Genomic DNA, 18,501 nt, shown 5'->3' with positions numbered 1-18,501 from the left:
AAATGGCATAACCACAAACTCATAATGCCCTTCGTGTGTTCGAAAGGCGGTTTTAGAAATATCTTCTTCTCGCACACGAATTTGATGATATCCAGACCGTAAATCTAATTTAGAGTAAAATTTCACGCCGTAGAGCTCATCTAATATTTTATCAATGATAATACTTATCTTTAACCGTGATGTTGTTGAGAGTGCGGTAATCCACACAAAATCGCCAAGTGCCATATGTTTTTTTTACTAACAGAACTGGAGACGAGTATGGGTTGTGGCTTGGCCGTATCAAACTAGAGTGCAAAAGCTCTTTTACCATTTTCTCTATCTCAGTATTTTGGTAATAAGGGTACCGATATGGCCGCACACTGACTGGTCCCGCTGTCGGATGTAATGGAATATGTTGGTCATGTGAGTGCCTTGGAGGTAAGCTGGATGGTGTTTCAAACACTTGAGAGTATTGAGCGAGTAGGCGGCCCATCTCAGGAGGTTAAGAATTTGATTGGTTGTTGCCGCTGTTTGAAGGAATTATTTGAAAAAATAGTCTCGTGCCTTGTAACCCATTGAATTCTTTGTCGGTTAAGGCTTCTATGCTAGTCCGTCTCAATCCTTGAAATGTGTGGAAGGTTCCTGCCATGTTGAATTGCATGGTGAGGTGCTTGTAGTCCGTCTGGACGGGTCCAAGAGTTGCAAGCCATTGTACTCCCAATACCAATTGGCATGCGGCGACCGGAAGAATATAATAGTCGGTGGTGATGGAAAGTCCTTGAATGGTGAGAGTGAGCGCTCGACACTGGCCAATACATTCTATCTTCTCTCGATTAGCAACCATGACTTGGAGTTTCTTATCTTGCAATACCGGTAACCCAAACTTCGAGACGATGGCCTGATCAATGAAGTTATGAGTGCTGCCACCATCTATCAGTACCGTTACATTTTTGTTTTTCAATTTTCCAAGGACGCATAACATTTGTGGGTGTTCGGTACTTGCAATAGCATGAAAAGAAATTTCAAGTAAAACTTCATGAGAGTCTGGTTCTGGTTGATCGTCCTCCACATCTTTGATGCCCGTATGGGGTGAATCCTCGATCATAAATAATTGTGGTCGTTCGCAACGATGGTCTGGAACGAACTTCTCGTCACAATGATAGCATAACCCCTTCTCTCGACGTTCTCGGGCTTCTTGGTTGGTGATACAACGGAAGGTTGCCTGATGAGGATTGGAGCCTTGGTGTATGCGCTGGGTCGGTGGAGGTCCTAACACACCAACGATTGAGTTTGGTGAGGCCTTTGGTGTAAAAGTTGTCTAAGACCGGAGTTGCTGGTTTGGTCTCCTCTACAACTGGTTTCGTTCCTCGATTAGCCGAGCCACTCCTATTGTATTTGCCAAGGTGCGAGGTTGTTTAATCTTAACATCTATGCGAATATCATCTCGTAGTCCTACAATAAAACAACCTATAAGGAACCTTTCGGGCAGACCGTCCACTTGGTGAGAAAGCCTTTCAAAAACTTCTTGATAAGCTGCTACGGTTGTGGTTTGTTTAAGCCGATTCAGAGCTTCGGTCGGGTCCTCATAATCGGTTGGACCAAATCGAAGGTGTACAACCTTGGTGAACTCCTCCCATGTGAGTGGTCCGCGAAACTTCGTCAACCACCTGTGCCATTGCAAGGCGACGCCTTCTAAGTGGAAAGAGGCGAGCTGAACTTGGACTTATGGTGCAATGTTTTTGAAGTCAAAGTATTGTTCTGCCTTGTAAATCTATCCAATTGGGTCGTCTCCATTAAATTTCGGGAAGGATAACTTGAGGTTTTGATGAGAATGGTCATTTCGAGTGTTTGGACGAGAAGGATGTGGGTGGAAAGATTCATCACGTGCAAAGGGGTTGATGTCAGAAGAGCTAGTGTTTGGGCTGCGGAAGGCTCGAAGAGTTTGAAGTTCGGTTAACACCGTTTCTAAGGTGGTGTTTACCTGATCAAAACTTGACTGGTGCCGTGCCAAAATTTCATTGACCTCGTTGCGGAATTCTGCATGTGTTTTGCTACGAGTATCCATGGTCGGGACCAGAGATTTTTTATTTATTTATTTATTTATTTTTGCTTTGGTTTGCGGCAATGCCAATATCAGCAACAAAAATTTATTTTTACCTAAGTTCTCAGCTTCGGTACCTTAGTTCTGTAATTGGATGCGTCTCGACAGTGGCCAGCTCCAGTACCGGCGACGGTAACGGCAACGGCGATTTCGGCAACAACGGCGATTCCGGCAACAACGACAACGACGTATCCGGCAGCGTTGAGGAAGATCTGCGGGTTGATTCTTAGCGGCAACGTAGCAGCGAGGAGGCGATGACTCTTCAGTCGCAGAGCTTGAGTCCCGGCGGCGGCAACGACAACTTTGAGGAAGTCGGTGGCTGCAAATTTTCTCCCCAAACAGAGATTTCCTCTGATTTCGAAAAAAATTCTTCCCGAACAGAAATTTTCTTTGATTTCAAAATTTCTTCCCGAACAGATATTTTTTCTGATTTCGGAATTTCTTTCTGGCGACAGAGGGAAGGCTGCGGTAACTCCGATTTTCAGCAAATAAATTTTTTTTTGTAACAGATGGATTTGAAAGGAGAGGGTGACAACAGTTTGGGAAGATGGAAAGAACGGAAGGAGAATTGGGGAAGATTATTCCGAGTATTGGAAAGACGGGAAGAAGGAAGGAGAGTTAGGAAAATTGAAGAGCATTGACAGAGAGAGACGCAGAGACAAAGGAAGGACTCGCGGAATGGAATCCCGGAGTCGTAACAGCTTTGATACCACTGATACAAGAATTTAAGATTAAGAAGAATATATGAACGGAGAAGGAGAAGATAGAGTAAGGAAGATAGATTTCAGGATTAATCACACATATCTGTTACATTTCATCTCGGCTATATATAGTCATACAAGAAACTACCCATGACTCTGAAAACGGAAATAACCTCCCACGGTCAAAGAACTGATTAACCCATTAAAAGTAACTGAATAAACACTAATTAATAACTGTTAAACCACTAACCCACTACCCAAATACCAACGGCCTTAGCCATGTCCGGCTCTACCTTCGTGGTCTCTTCATGTGGCCATATCAATTTGTCTACTAGAAAGTTGTTGTATTCCAAAGAAGTTGTTTTCGAATTGATTCTCGCATTAGTATATATCTAGTCCGAGCTGTCAAGTTGTTGTTAAGTTGCTGTTTTCGAATTGATTTTTGCAGCAATATATATCCAGCCCGAGCTGTCAAAGTTGTTGTTAAGTTGCTGTTTTCGAATTGATTTTTGCAGCAATATATATCCAGCCCGAGCTGTCAAGTTGCTGTTGGTAGGCATATATCCAGTTGCTGTTTTTTTCGAATTGATTCTTCATTACCAGCCAGACCGTATCTCGTTTAGCAGTAAAAAAATTTCGCCTGCCTTGCTGTTTTGGACGTTCCCATCATGCTAGTTGGCATCTTCATTCGAAAACTTTGTTGATTGGCAGCTTCATTGGTTGGCATATTCTTTCGGAAGTGATTGCAATCTCGTGAATCTCAATTGATAGTGTATTTCGGGCCATGAATCTCAGCTGGTTTGTTTGGCTTCTATCCAACTTCTGAAACCAAGGCTGGGGCGTGCCAGGCCTGTGTTGTAGTTCAATGCATTGGCGACATTCTAAAGCCCCTATTTTCGACTTCTGAAACCAAGGTCGGGGTGCGCCAAGCCTGTGCTGGAGTTCAACGCACAGGTGACACTCCAGAGCCCCTAGCAGCAAGCTACCTGGATAGGGCTCTTCCCACTATAAATTAATTTAATATCATGTGTTCGATGAACCACACATCAGATATTAACCTGATAAGAACACATACTACACTTGATCTCCTGCTCGAGTCTCTTGATGTGGGATCGTCCACTCTGCTCGGATTGACTCGGTGTCATGACTCAGTCTGAGTCGGTCTCTTGACTCGCCGTGACTTAGCTTAACTCAGGATCCTATGGTAATTAACTCAACTTGACTCACTCACTCACTGTTAATGCTGCTATCTGCTATCGGCTGGACTTTGGCTTTGATTATTACTTTGGATTATCCTCAACTTATTACTTGGTGCACTGCTTCTTTATTCATGGATGAACTTGCTGCAGATTATTTCAGGTGTCCTTATTATTTTTAAGGACTTTCAATATTTACCGGTTATCCATTGCTATATAACTGCATAGTACGTGTTATTTGGGCATTGGCTCATTATCGCAGTTGTTAGTCTTTTTGATTGAGACATTATTATTGAAGAAGAATTCCTTGGTTGCTTGCATTGGGTTCATTATTTGCTGATTGTTTTCGGCATTGGTTCATATGATGAAGAATTTAAATTACTTAGAAAAATTAAACATGTGATGATCCCGACTTCTTTATCTTATCTTCCTTTTCCTATTACCCTTTTATTATTTGGTAGCCTTTCTTGTACCGTTATTTATTTGACTCTTGTTGACCCCCTTTGATCAACCCTTTTGGTGCGTTGCTTTGGTTGATCCTTTATATATATATATATATAGATGGGTGTTTTTACGTCCATTGAGACTTTTTATTGGTACCCTTTGGTTTTTTATCGCCATTTTGTGACTGACAAACATTACCCACTTTAGTAATTATTATCACTATATTTGTTCAAAATCATTTGAGTTTGTTTCGACTTATGTTTTATCACCCATTTCTACCTTTTGAGAGTTTGTGCCCAGTTTCATATTTATCCTTGCGACACCAGGATGGAAGAGATTATTACTACATCTATGTTATTTGTTTCAAGCTAGGATCACTGTCATTGCCTCCCAACTTGAGGGGGAGTGTTGGAAGATATGAATTTATTGGAGTGTCATTGATGTAATTAGTTTATATTTTTTTGTCTCTTCTTCACTCTTACTAGGGTGAAGGGTATAATTGTAATATTGGTACTTTTAACATCTATAAATAGAGCTTAAGGGGGAGGGTTTGGACAAAATCCATAACCCTATTCTTTCTCCTCTTTTCTCCCCAACGTGTGCACTATTCTCTCTTCTTCCTCGTCTTATTTAATCTATGGTGTCCTAAAAATCAACATATAGGAGTGATGTAAAGGTATTGAGGAAGTAAAATCTCATTTAGCAAAGAATTTTTAAACCAGAGATCTATGCTCCTTGAAATATTTTGTAGCAATTGAAGTAGCTAGAAGCATGGTTAGGATTGTCCTAACCTAGAGGCAGTATATTACTGATATACTACAAGAAATATGGACTACTAGGAGCTAGACCAATTGATACTTCCACAGAAGTTGGACATGATTTATATGATGGGCAATGTGAAGAAGTTAAAGATAAAATATGAAAGGAGCCCCTAGGAAATGTTTGTTTTTTAAACCACGTGGTAATTTGATAAATGAAACCTTTTTAGATACATATTATGCTAGATCCAAGTTTGATAGAAAATCTACCATTGGGTACTATGTATTTATGGAAAGAAATTTAATCAGTTGGAAAAACAAGAAGTATAATGTTGTGGCTATCTCTAGTGCTAAAGTGCAATACAGAGCTATAAACCAAACTATTAACTAAGTCAAATGGGTAAGATCTGTAGTTAAAGAATTTGATCTTCGATGAGTCAATGGTTATGTACTGTAACAATCATGCAACTACATTCGTTGTTGAAAATCCAGTGTTTCATAAGAGGACAAAACATATTGAAGTAAATTATCACTTTATAAAAGATATAATGATGAAGAAAGAAGTGGTTACACCATATGTATATTTATGTGACCAAATTGGAGATATGTTTACCAAGGCCTTGGGTAAACGTAAATTTAGGATTTTCCTTGGATATATATACCCCACCTTGAGAATAGCAATTTAGTCATTTTAAATATTATGTATTTCCCGGAGTCTATACCATTTTGTTCAACATATTTTCATATGTCATTGATCCAAATTTGATGCAATTCTAGTAAGTGTATTGGGAGATATAAGGGATCAAGTACACTTAAGTGTAGAGGGGCAATTTTATAACTTATATTTAACCCCACTTGCCCCACTTACACAATTTCAAGAGTTTTATTCCTCTCTTCTCTCTCACAATTTCTTTCCTCTTTTCTCCAAGCTCACTCTTTTTCCTCTACATTTACTGAAAATGGGTACTAACAGAGCCTTGCATTGACGTTTATTACATTACAGATAGGACCATCTTCATAGTCTCCTGTAGACTTCACCAACAACACTTCTTCAAAAGAAACAGAACAAGAAGTACACTCTACTACTCTAGCCACAGCACATCATATGCTTTTCTTTTTTAATATATCCAAGCCAAATCATGACTGAAATCTATGCACTTTGGCAGAGAAGAGACTCATTGCGCTGGGACTGCCCAATTACCAACTCTTGCTCTTGGTTTCAATAACAATGTCCGAGTTCCAATTCCAGCACTTTACATTCGGTCTCTTCAGGTCATAAGGGTGACAGAAAACACCAAAAGTTTGTCTTTGGAGGCATTTTGTCTGATACTTGCCCATTCATCTCTAGTAATAGAAGGCTTAATGTACATACATTGTAATCAAAGTGAAGCAATTAAATCGATCAGACACTGTATGTTGTCTGATGCGATTGATTGCTAGATCGATTACGATGCACCAATGCAATTACCAAATCCTAAAATTTGCATATCACCTCTAATGTTACATTAACAAATAAAATTGATTAGGAGATTAAGACGAACTCCCTCTTTCTTATCTTTACTCCTTTGGTTCCAGTGCGGTGATTTCTCTTACCACCTGGGCTTTATCTGCTTCAAACTGCTCATCCTCTGGAAAAGGCAAAACCAAAAACCGAATTAAAAAAAGAAACACAATTTATGGCTTTCATTTAGTAATCTAATTCAGTTCAATTTGGACGAGTGAATCTCTTCACCACACCTAGGTAGCAACTAAATTTTTTCTAGTTGAGGAATAATTCACTGGTACAGTACTGCTACCAAAGTATTGGTGAGAAAAACAGTACACCTTTTCAAAAAAAAAAAAAAAAAAAAATCAATAATGGAACAACCTTCAGCATCAAGAATATGTGCTGGTGTGACATCAATATGATGTGCACAATGCTTGATATATTGGTCTGTGTCTTGAAAGGTTGATCTTAGAGGCTGCTACATCTCAATCATTGTCCATATGTAATCATGTTTCTCATTTGCAATGTAGCTGAAATTATATTCCTAGATCTGCAAATTACTTAGCGGATAATTAGGCCAAATTAGGTGTTCCAACATCTTGTTGTGGAGGAAGGCCTTGTACAGTAAGGTATGTATTTGTACTTTTTCTACTAGTAATACATTCACACCTTTTTCTCAAAAAAAAAAAAAAAAAACTCCGAAGCCAGAGCCTGATATTCCAAGGCATGTGAATTCAAATTTAAAGGAATTTAAAAAAAAGCAATGCCAGAAAATTAAATAAATAGCAACTCTAGAAATTTGATAAATGTATAGACTTGGACTGTCATATGAAGAAAGATATTTCCTTTTTTGTACCTTTGTCCATCTTAAAGTCACTGAAGAAGCGAAGAAGTTTGCTCCTGTTAGCAATAAAGATGCTTACAATTTCTGGTGGCCTTTTGCCATTAGCTGCAAATAGCTGCCAGCAGAAAGACATGTGAGAGAGAGAGAGAGAGAGAGTGAGAGAGTAGCGGAAGCAAGCAGCAGCAAAATATACTTACCTTAAACACATGAAATGCTTCTATCTGGATGTTCTTACTTGATTCCTGTAAATAAGACAGATGAATTTTTCAAAAGCTTTAATCTAGAAGTAGCGGATAAGGGCAGGCAATAAGTGGATCACATGGGAAAATATTTGGTTACCGAGTCTAAGAAAGGCTACATTCCTAAACACTATCCTCATAGCAGGTAACTAGGCTCAGAATCACTGTATGCTTGAATGTTTTTCAAATCATAAGCCATTAAACAAACATTTAAGGTCAGATAGACTATAAGAAGTATGGTTGAAAATTTTTTGAAGCAGAAAACTGAATTTATATGAAAAAGACTTAGGCCTTTGGCTCAATGGGCACATGGGAGGGTCTCTAGGGTGAGGTCTAGTGTTCAAGTCTCACCAGGGGTTAAGGAAAGGGATTGTGAGTGCATTCTAGATATAGATATATATGTAAAGGAGGGCTTTCAGCAACCGCCCCACCCTGGGAAAACAAGATGACAGTTGACTTGCCTAACCTCTTTCATAAACAAGTGAGTAGCCTTCTGTTTCCCAAGGAAAGGACAAGTTACTTGCTTTTCCCCGACAAAATAGGAATTCACTTAAGAATTTCTATCAGCATTTTCCAAAGCAGATTTGGAACAATTTTCTATCAACCAATCTCTACGTTCAATGACCCCTAAAGAAGACATTAGCTATTGGAAAATCCAACATATGCACAAATAATTTCCAGATACTGAAAATGTAGTTCCAGATCCGCACCATTAAATCATAAGAATATAGTCATATATGAGTAGTAGAAGTGCCACCAAACTATATAATGAATGGCTAACTCTTTGTATCCTTTGTGTTTGAAGATAACCTCTTCTAAATTTAGAAAGTTTTGTTTTAAACTAAAGATGTGCCTTGAGGAGATCAAGAAGACTAGAAAGGTATTTTTTTTTATCTCGCAGAAACAATTTGTTAGATGAAACTGGTTTATCTGGCGCTAAATCTAGTGGCACTCATTTTCATGTGATCGAAAATTTACATGAGGACAGCCCCTATTGAATGATAAAAGATTGTATAAATAGCAGTTAGCAAACTTAACATATTTGAAGATTAAGAAGCTTGATATCTCATTAGAAGCTGGGAATAGTGAATCTGTTTAAAAAATCTCCTAGACAATTCTTCATCTAGATGCTATTTACAGAACTCAAAAGTACCACAAGAATGCACCTGCTAGAAAGCAGCTGTATAGATCTTGTCACCACTTGGATATCCTAAAGCAGATTATTTTGGGTCTAAAAGTAATAAAAGGTCTACAATATATTTCTGTACACTCATTGCGGATAACCTTCTAACTTGGAAGGAGGGATAGGAAACAGGTTATATTGGCTTAGGCATGTGAAGAACCAGAGTACAGAGAAAAGGGTTAAAACAACATGTGGGTTGATGAGGACAAAATCTGTAATAATTGAGTAGGGTTTTTATGGATATACCCTTGTGATGGGATGTAAAATAAATTAATCATGCTTTTAAATTTGATGATAGCAGCCCAGTTTTTCATGAGAACCAAACACGCCGACTTGACTGAGGTTTTTGTTATGAATGGAAAAAAAACTTTATCACTAAATGTCAGATAAAGAGATCAAATGATTGAGAGGCATTTTCACCAGTGTTATGCCCTAGTTTAAGGGTACCAAAATTGTGCACCACTAATAAGTAGTTTATTCTGCTTTATGTTAGACGAATAATTTGCTCCTTATGGAAGTACCTTGCTCATACATAAAAGAGACTAGAGATCAAATATTTCCCCTAATTAAGATATCTTTCCAAAAAAGGGGACCACCCTGTTTCCTTCCTCTCTTCTTTTTCTTATAAGCACTTGCTGTGTTCAGATCAGATGATTAGTATGGAACCCTAATTCCTTCACATAAATAAGACACACAAGTACCAGAGGTGGTAAAGGAAAGTAAACGTTTGAGAAATCATATTCTATAGATAACATAGGAGAATCAAAATAATTAAGAGCTAACACATTTTTCATGACTGGCAAACCAATCCATACCCTAAGAAGATTCATTAAGATCCGTAAGTTATCCTTTGAGCTCACATATCGTGTCATCACAGCAGAATTTGAACGATCCAATAACATGTCTCCTAGTAGCTGCAACAGAATAATCCATGAGATAAAAACAAAGGAACCAGGAAAGTAATTCTTCTATTATTTTCTGAATAGTGAATGATTTTATTGAAGATAGAAGCAGACACCATGAAGTAATTCATCAAGATCAAAGCGATATGTATTTTCCAAGACAATGCCAATCTTCTGTGTCAGACTTAAATATTCGAGACAGGTGCAAAAACTTCATCCAATTCAGTTTAGCTAGTTCACAATGGTATCAGAGTTTGCACAGAAACTTCATCAAATTGCTGCTTTATAGGTGCACTTATTTCTCCCATAAAAAATAATTTGTTGTCTATACATGAAGTAGAATTTTACGTCGTTTACATCAGAAAAATGTAAAAAACAGAAAAAGCTTCTTCAGATTTAACCCAAACTGAGTGAATTATTGCTACAAACCCATAAACCCAGTTTTCTTAGGCATTATGTAGCCAGGTAAACTTGCCTCCTCTAGGGCCTAGTCAACATCTGGGTCCGAATTTATTTTATTCATTTATGAATCTATACCCAGATAGAGACCTGACGCCCAGAAGTAAAAAACACAGATGCTTAGCAAGTGACAGGTCAGTTATGTGGCATACATGGTTCTGAGACCTAGCGGGGCAATTGGAAGAGCACAGTTTCAGAGCCTCAATCGTGTTCAAATCCTCCAATTTCCAAGCCAAACATTGGTGCCATAAAAATAAAGTCAGCCCCCAGCAGTTATACCTTGAAAATGAAAAATGCCTACCGAAAAAGCTTATCTACCAGAATTTAATGTTTACTTGCTAGTAAGTTTATCCAATTAAAATGCACAAATTTGGTAATTTTGTTAACAGAGTAACGTTTCGGCATTTAATATAGATGAGGCAATTGGTTTTTAGTATAAAATCTTGTGTTCAAGTCTCATCTGAGGTAGTGGTTGTAATGTGTGTGCCAGTGTGTACTCAAAATTCAAAAAAATATATAGTTGAAGCAATTGTATCTATTCAAATTTTAAAAAGAAATATATTGTTGAGGTAATTAATATACTCAATTTCACCAGGATGCACAGAAATGCCATCCTGAATCCAATTTTCTCCACCTGTGAAGGCAATACTCCCAAATTTGGAAGCGCTTTGTGCTGTCCTGGGCCTGCCGGATACGGAGGGATCATCCATGACGATAATGGAACCTTCTCCTTTCATTTTCCGGGCCAATTGGCGAATCTGACTCAACAACTGCCGAGCTTTCCGGTTTATATAATGGATTAAATCTTTTTCATCAATGGATGGTAGGCCCTCTTTGCGTCAAAGGTGATTCAAAAGTAGTCATCAATTGGTGCAAGAAGTCTTCTAAGCCTCCTTGGCGGCACTGAGATCTTTTTGAGGATATCTGTAATTTAATTTCTCATTTGTAATGTAGTTGGAATTATATTCCAAAATCTGCTAATCACTTAACAGATAATCAGGCTAAATTAGGTGTTTCCCTCCAACATCTTGTTGTGGAGGAAGGCCTTGTACAGTAAGGTATGTATTTGTACTTTTTCTTCTAGTAATACATTCACACATTTTTCTCAAAAAAAAAATACTCCCTAATAGAGTTGCAAATGTATGGCTGGACCAAAGAGTTCAATTTCCATGCTGAGTGAAATGATTCTAGTTGCATTAGAAGACATGATACTATTTAATTCAAGTACAAACAAACTTTACTCTTTTGCCTTGAGTGTCTATAGTCTAGGCCATCGATGCTGAAACACCATACTTACCTTTATAGCTTGTCGTCTGGTGATATAATTGGGAGACTCTAGCAGCCTTGAGTTATACTCTGCAAAAAACTGAAACCAGAGGTAGGTTGAAGAAAAATAAAAAACATAACAAGTATCTCTCAAAGAAAAAATCCAATAAAAAAATTATATTTATGCGATCATAAAAATGTAAAAGAAGACATGAAATGAGCTGATCTTGTGATATGTTTTCTATGATACAATATGATGTGAATACAGATAGCACTCAAATAAATGTGAAATTTCTTCATCTACTAATCAGATACTGTAACTGTAACATATACTTCGTTGAATATTAGAATTTGACCTGACTGTATCTACTGGTTAGATTCTATTACATATGCTACATTGTATAATACATTTCCAGTTTAAAAACATCTAAAGAGAAGCACCATAACAATGAAATATGTACATGTTACGGACTTGATTTCTATTTAGCTCATAGCATACATATAATTGACGTCATGACTGGAATAATAAAAGACAATGAAAAGGCTTTATTTATCCAAAAAAAGTTTCCTTGCAAAAGAAGATTGCACAAGAAGATGCGCCAAGATCAGTCATATATGACTTCCTCTCTGATCAATCTATAAAATAGACTGAAGTGTTTCAGTTTTCTTGAACCTACTTATGCACCCTAAAACTGTACAATTCCTGAATAAGATAGGCATCCTTTTTTTTTTTTTTTTTTTTTGAAGAAGATAGGCATCTAAAACTCCAATCTAAGAAAAATAAAATAATAAATAAAAATAAAAAACTTACCCAGTCATAGTTTCTAGAAAGGAACTCAGCAACTGTTGATTTATGCCTTGTCAAAAGCTCCTGCAATAAGATAAGAAAACAGGACAAAATTCATGTCTGCAAAAAGTATAGATACTAGAGCAAAATGAAAAAATAATCCGCCAAACTAATCGTGCTGCCCTCTAATAAAGGTGCACATGATTAGCCTAAACATGTTATGAGACACACACAATAGAGATATCAGTCGTATTGACCTTAATAGGCAAGCTAATAACTTTCAGAAGTCCAAGTTGCAACAGGTTAAAGTTAATTGAGTATAACAAAAACTGAGACAAATACTTTCATTAGTTTTAATTCTTAGGCCTATGAATCATTGACAGATTTAGACAAGCTAATAACTTTCCGAAATCCACGTTAAAGTTAATTGAATAGAACAAAAATGCGGACAGGTACTTGATTAATTTTAATTCTTAGGCCTATGAATCATAGACAAAATTAAAAAAGTAAATACAATAAATTGTTTCTAAAAATCAATTCTCAGAAATTTATTTTGATTCTGAAAACCTTAAAAGTTGCTGATGCATCTGACGCAATGTCAAAATTTGGAAGCTGTATGTAGTCAAAAAAATTCTTCATGTGCTCAGATTCCAATACATACCTGTGAAAAACATATTGCCATCAGCAGATCTTTGTCTAGCTTGATGAAATGGATCTCGAACAATATAAATGAAAATCAATCACTTCAATAAAATAAAACAAACTTCACAAGTAGATCCCTGTATACTGCATTATTGGCAAGACCATATGGAATGATACCCAAAGCAAAAGACAAAATGAAAATACTCTTCTCAAACTATTTCAAAAAAAAAAAAACTCTTCTCAAACAAAAAAAAAAAAAAAAAAAAAAAAAAAAAAAAAATAATAATAATAATGATTTTTTGTAGTTAACTAAATTTTACCTTGCTATACTCTGATGACGAATGCAGTCCCTCAACATTGTACCATAATGTAATGCAATATCCATGTCTCCATACCTAAACAAAGAAGTACAAAGATGTAGATATCACCAGCAAAAAGAACTATGACACCTTAAAGAGGGGGAAAAAATAGATATATTCGGATTGTAATAGTGATATTCATTAGCTTTCCAACAAGACTAAGAAATTAACATCTTGGAATGGACATAAATACAGATTCAGATGTTCTGCGTTGCAAGACATCAAGTAGAACCAAGATCTGTAGAAAAATACAAAGAAAAAACATAAGCTCATAATGAATCATGAATCAGAGGAAGAACAACTCACCCAGCAATCAATATATCCAAAAGGTCCTTGTTTGCTTCCAGGTACTCAGACGCAATCAACCGAGAATGGACCTGTTGCCTTTGCAAATTGGCAACCACTTGAGTTGCATCTTTACGAGCCTACAACAAGAAAATTCCAATATAATAAACAGAGCTACCAACAACACCAGAAAGGACCAGGGTCATAAATATTGAAAAGTTAACAGTCTGGTCCTTCGAGAAGTATCACAAATGGATAGTTTTGTTTTTCTGGAATGATGAATTAATTATTGTGAAACAAAAGAAAACATATAAAGGGGGAGGGCTATGCCCTAAAACAGTTTTAATGATTGGTTCCCCTTTTGGCGAAAGAATCTGCGAGTTAGCTACACAAAGAGTGTTATTCCATGTAACAGCGAGGGGCTGTGCTATATCCTGAGCTTCATCCAAAAATGGAGAAGCCTCCACAGGGGTTCAAGAAAGTATTCCATCCAGCTAATAGCAATTTTCGAGTTACCTTCACCCATTAGAGGCCGACCAAATGTTCTTTTTAGAGAATTAATCCCAAAAGAATCACTAGGACCTCAGCTTGAAGTATATCTCTGTTTCCCAAGGTACCAGAGTAAGCTAATGAAATATGACTATCAAGGCCTGTAAAACCAGGACTATTCAATGAACTCCCATCAAAGTTGAGGTTGCAGTGGCCATCAGTGGGAGGAATCCAAAAAACCATCTTCTGAAGCTCTTGAGGAACAAGAGATGCAATAGGTTTCCAATGTTGTCTAATCACATCTCCCTGGACTCCTCTTAGGTCTTTACTGTGTTTTCACAAAGGAAAAGAGATGTGAGAAAATCTCAAAGACAGGCCATCACACGGTTTGCCCAAGTCAGTTCTGTTCATTCAAGTTTACCAGTACCTAAAGTCATCCAACTTGAGCAAATCCTTAAGCAGCAAAGTGAAAGATATCCCTCCAGTTTCAACACTGGAAGAAAATTTAAGAGCTGTAGAAAGAGTCTTTATACTTCTCCCTTCTTATCTATCTTCTACTTGCGGCTTTACACCACAGTCTATCTAGGCATCTCGTAACGCAGAAATTTCATCTCAAGATCACATGATTTAACAAGAAAAAGAAAACACAAATTTGGTAGTCTCCCAGCAACATCAGCCCTTGATTACCTCAAGATTGAGTTTTGGAAGACAAACAATTAAAAGGCGGAAAGTGTTTCCCCTAAAGAACTCCTGAGTCAGCTGAGAACAGGCTTCTGAGACTGGCTCAGACTCACTATTTCCATATAGAATGGATTTTAACTCTCGAATGAGTTTGCTTAATTCTGCCATCTGCAACAAAGTGAAAATTTTAAAGTCAAGCGGCTTCAAATTTGATATATACCAAGAAATAAAACAAGCAAAAGGGACTTCTGGAAACAGAAACAAACTCTAGCAAATGACATACAATGAGAGGAAAAGGTCATAAGCATGTGGTAGAAGAGGGAAACCAGTATCAATGGAGATATGAAGACATACACCATGCTGCCAATGACAGAATATGGGCCGTTAGGCCCTGACCTGTACAATATGAGCCGTCAGGCCCTGGCATGCACATAATTTTTCCCTTTTAAAATAACAAGGTGCCAGCATTTATTATTGGGCTAGCTCTCATCTTGGTTGTACTGTATCAATCTAATTGCATTCTTGTATTATTTCAACATCATTCATAGGTCTTGTAATAAAGTACATGGATTCAAGCCTTCTCCAGATTAAAACATGGTCGACAAGTCAATAAAACACACACACAATCGGAAGAGTTAAAATTGCCACAGACAATTTAGCATGTGAAAGCCAAAAGTTTGGCCCTAGAGTTTACTTAATCTTTATTTAAAACTAAAAAAAGATACTCATCACCAAAATGCAATCCCGCATTTCAGGCTAAAAGAAGGGATCACTAAGGCAAAAAGCTTAACAGAGCATGCAATGCAGCTGATCTTTAAGTTCTCATTAGTTGCTTCCAAGTTTTATGGATCCTATCAATCACATGAAAAGAAGCGTGGACACCTTAAATTATTGAAATTCAATGCCTAAGAGCACATCTCGGCTCTATAGATTTATAAGCTAATTAAGGGCAACAGGATGATTAGGGCCAATTAATGAGAAAAGAATATAGAAGTTCAGAAGTTCTTGGGCCTTTTGTTTCAAGGTTCATAAAATGATCAAATCAACCCCAGAATACTTAGTTGGAGGAAAATAATTGCAAATCACAACCAATCGATGGCCTTATTTATACCAGCAAAATCCTGTACATGACTTCACATCAAACTACTTAAGTTTGCAAAGAAATAAAAACTGCACTCATATAACATAGTCCATGTATTTCTTCCTTGTGCTTGTAGCCATTTAGATTCCACCAGTATCAACATGGATACTGCTACCCTCATAACAGTTACAGGGAACCTAATTGATCTTCCTCAGATACTTATTCCACCATATGTGGAGCGGAATATCATAGAAGGATACTCAAAAAATTGGTTGCAAGTGCTGATTGGCCATGGAGGCTTTTATCTCATTTATTTTTCTGCGGTGAGAACTCTCTTCTCTTTCTTTTAGTATCACTTGGTTGCATACCTAGAACTGGCAACACCCCAGCAGACGGACAAACCAACAAGGTTGTAGGTAAATCATCTGTTTTTTGCTCACCCTCCTCAAGGGGCAAAATTTATTCTTCCTAGGAGGCACTGTGTTAATTTCTTATGTCCAGCTCCGTTAATGAAATTTCACCAGTTTCAATTTTTTTTTTTTTAAAGAAAAGTTTCATAACACTCTCAACAAAACCACAGGTATGAAACAAAACCGTGGCAAGCAATCTTCATGCTACGACGTATTCCCATATAAGCTTCACTCTTAATGTTTTTCGATTTGTATTTCTAATTGAAATTCAACCCACCTAGAATTCAAATGCCAGCACCTGATCGAGACTTAGAATCAAATCGGTCACGTGACAACTACAAGTTCCGTTTATAGAGAAAGTGCTCAATTTGTTAAAAGATCATCAACAGCAACGAAACAGAAAAACTATGATTTTTTATCCAAAAGAGATCCTAAAATTCAAAATTTAAAATTTAAAATCGTTCACCTAAAAAGAAAAAGCTAGAAAAATTCAGACAGCCAAACAAACTGGAGTACCTTTTCTTCCTTCTTCCCTTCGAGAGGATTAGTGTTGAGGTCTATGAACGCCAGTAGATCCCGTGTCTGCCGAACCAGCTCCGCCGGCGTCTTCGGTTTGGACTTGAACAGGCCCTTCATAGTGTCGCCGGGAAGAAACTGGGCCTACCGCCGAGTAGAGCCAAGCGCTTGTCGGGGGTCGGGTTTCTTGTCTATGTTGATTCCTCCAGCACCTTACCCCCTCTCAAGCTATGATGTCAAGCCAGGCTTAAAAGGGTTTGCATGACCAAGTTGGCTGGGCATTCACGGGAGGAGTTGCAGAGGCCACCAAGAGAGGATGGTTGAAAAATAAGTCCAAAAGTCAGAAACTGAAATAGAAAAGAAAAACAAATTTGATTCTGTGGCTGAAAAAAGAAAATTGAAGCATTTGCGTTTGGTTTTCACTGTTCTGCAACCTGTAATTGAAAAATCCAATTCCTTTTCGTCAGACGATCAGGGATGGGACATTGGGCAATCTATTGGATACCCATAATTAAGCATCTTCTGACTAATCAAAACAAATGGGTTGGTTTTATTTTCTTACTCTTATTAGTTTTCAATTCAAACTCCTCCAAAATCACGCAATAACTATAAAGACATTTTTATCGTTTCAATTTACTACTATTTGACTTAACTAGTGATGCCAATCATACACACTTGATCCACAAATTCATCTCTTTTTTTTTTTTCTTCGTTTTACCAATTTTTTTTTTATAGAACAACTCATTTACTTTATTATAACACCAAAGGGGAGAAAATCATGTCCCTTTGCAATAAAATAAAATAAAAAGCTCAGGCCCTTTTAATTGTTAGGTCCCATGAAGTGCCAATCCCATCTCACTCACATAATGCTCATCTCAACACTAAAAACCTGAGAGAAAAATAAGAAGAGAAGGAATAAAGAACCTAAGACACCTGGACTGACTTCAAATCCAACTTTTGGTTTTTCTCAAACTCAGTCTGCTTTGAAACTTCAGATTTTTATCTAGAAATCAGTGTTCAACTATGATATCATAAGAAACAAAAAGCTTGAAATGGGTTTTCTAAGTTGTCATGAGGAGAAAGTGAGGGAGTTGATGATTATGGCTGCTCCAATAACCTATATTATGATTATAACATATTAAATTATTTAACTATAAGTGTATGAGTAAAATTATGCAGAACAAAAGCCAATTTTAAATGTGAAGTATAAAGATCTCAAGTAAAAAATGGAGTTCAATCCTAAACTAAAGTTAACGAAGGATCTGAGTGTGCCCATATAGCGAGTACGAAGAGAATATGGAGTCGACATCAACTTACAGTAAGTTTTGGATTAAAAATGAAGTCAAACCTAGAACTCTGAATTCTGAAGGAGGTTACTCAACTTCTTGACTATCAGAACTCCATTCCTTAACTCAATTACCTACTGGACATGAATCTTTACACAAAGGCTGCTATCAATTAACTTAACTACTTGATAAGAACCCAATAAGTAATTAAATTGACCATTAGACTCCTAGTAGTAAAAAAATAAAATAGATTAACAGGTCTTCTTCTATTAACTCAATTTACTATTGCAAATGAATGGACAAATTAATTGTCTTAAATTAATTGAATTTACTTATAAGAATCTAATAGTTAATTAAATTATTTAGTGTATACTTAGTGATTAAAAACATCAATTGACTAATAAAGA

General features: G+C 37.0%; 1 protein-coding gene and 1 non-coding gene across 2 annotated transcripts; both read right to left on the bottom strand.

Moving 5' to 3' along the window:
• Positions 1–3,696: 3,696 nt before the first annotated feature.
• LOC137966780 (U2 spliceosomal RNA) lies at positions 3,697–3,892 on the bottom strand. The gene has a single exon (XR_011116271.1). It is a non-coding gene; the product is annotated as a U2 spliceosomal RNA (small nuclear RNA).
• Positions 3,893–6,046: 2,154 nt separating this feature from the next.
• On the bottom strand, positions 6,047–17,261 carry LOC137965953 (putative MO25-like protein At5g47540). The gene is made up of 11 exons (XM_068812363.1): positions 16,809–17,261; positions 14,808–14,969; positions 13,653–13,771; positions 13,308–13,382; positions 12,913–13,006; positions 12,370–12,429; positions 11,590–11,658; positions 9,747–9,845; positions 7,707–7,751; positions 7,522–7,624; positions 6,047–6,807 (listed from the first exon to the last, which is right to left on the bottom strand). The coding sequence occupies exons 1-11, from the start codon at positions 16,926–16,928 to the stop codon at positions 6,737–6,739; spliced, it is 1,017 nt and encodes a 338-aa protein (XP_068668464.1). The 5' UTR covers positions 16,929–17,261; the 3' UTR covers positions 6,047–6,736.
• Between the last annotated feature and the right edge of the window lie 1,240 nt (positions 17,262–18,501).

The sequence above is a fragment of the Aristolochia californica genome, unplaced genomic scaffold (assembly GCF_029961685.1).
Source record: "Aristolochia californica isolate CCGP_79_NKW_82.1479 unplaced genomic scaffold, dmAriCali1.0.hap1 SCAF_5, whole genome shotgun sequence".
NCBI classification, from domain to species: domain Eukaryota; kingdom Viridiplantae; phylum Streptophyta; class Magnoliopsida; order Piperales; family Aristolochiaceae; genus Aristolochia; species Aristolochia californica.
Note: the sequence above shows the minus strand (reverse complement) of the source record. Positions and strands in the feature narration are given on the sequence as shown.

Bases quoted from the DNA above. Each gene is read 5' to 3' on its own strand.
- LOC137965953 (XM_068812363.1), bottom strand. From the start codon at position 16,928: ATGAAGGGCCTGTTCAAGTCCAAACCGAAGACGCCGGCGGAGCTGGTT. The intron at 7,625-7,706 runs GTAAGTATATTT...TTCTGCTGGCAG, and splicing joins AAGCATTTCATGTGTTTAAG to CTATTTGCAGCTAATGGCAA. The intron at 6,808-7,521 runs GTACAAAAAAGG...TGCCTTTTCCAG, and splicing joins TGACTTTAAGATGGACAAAG to AGGATGAGCAGTTTGAAGCA.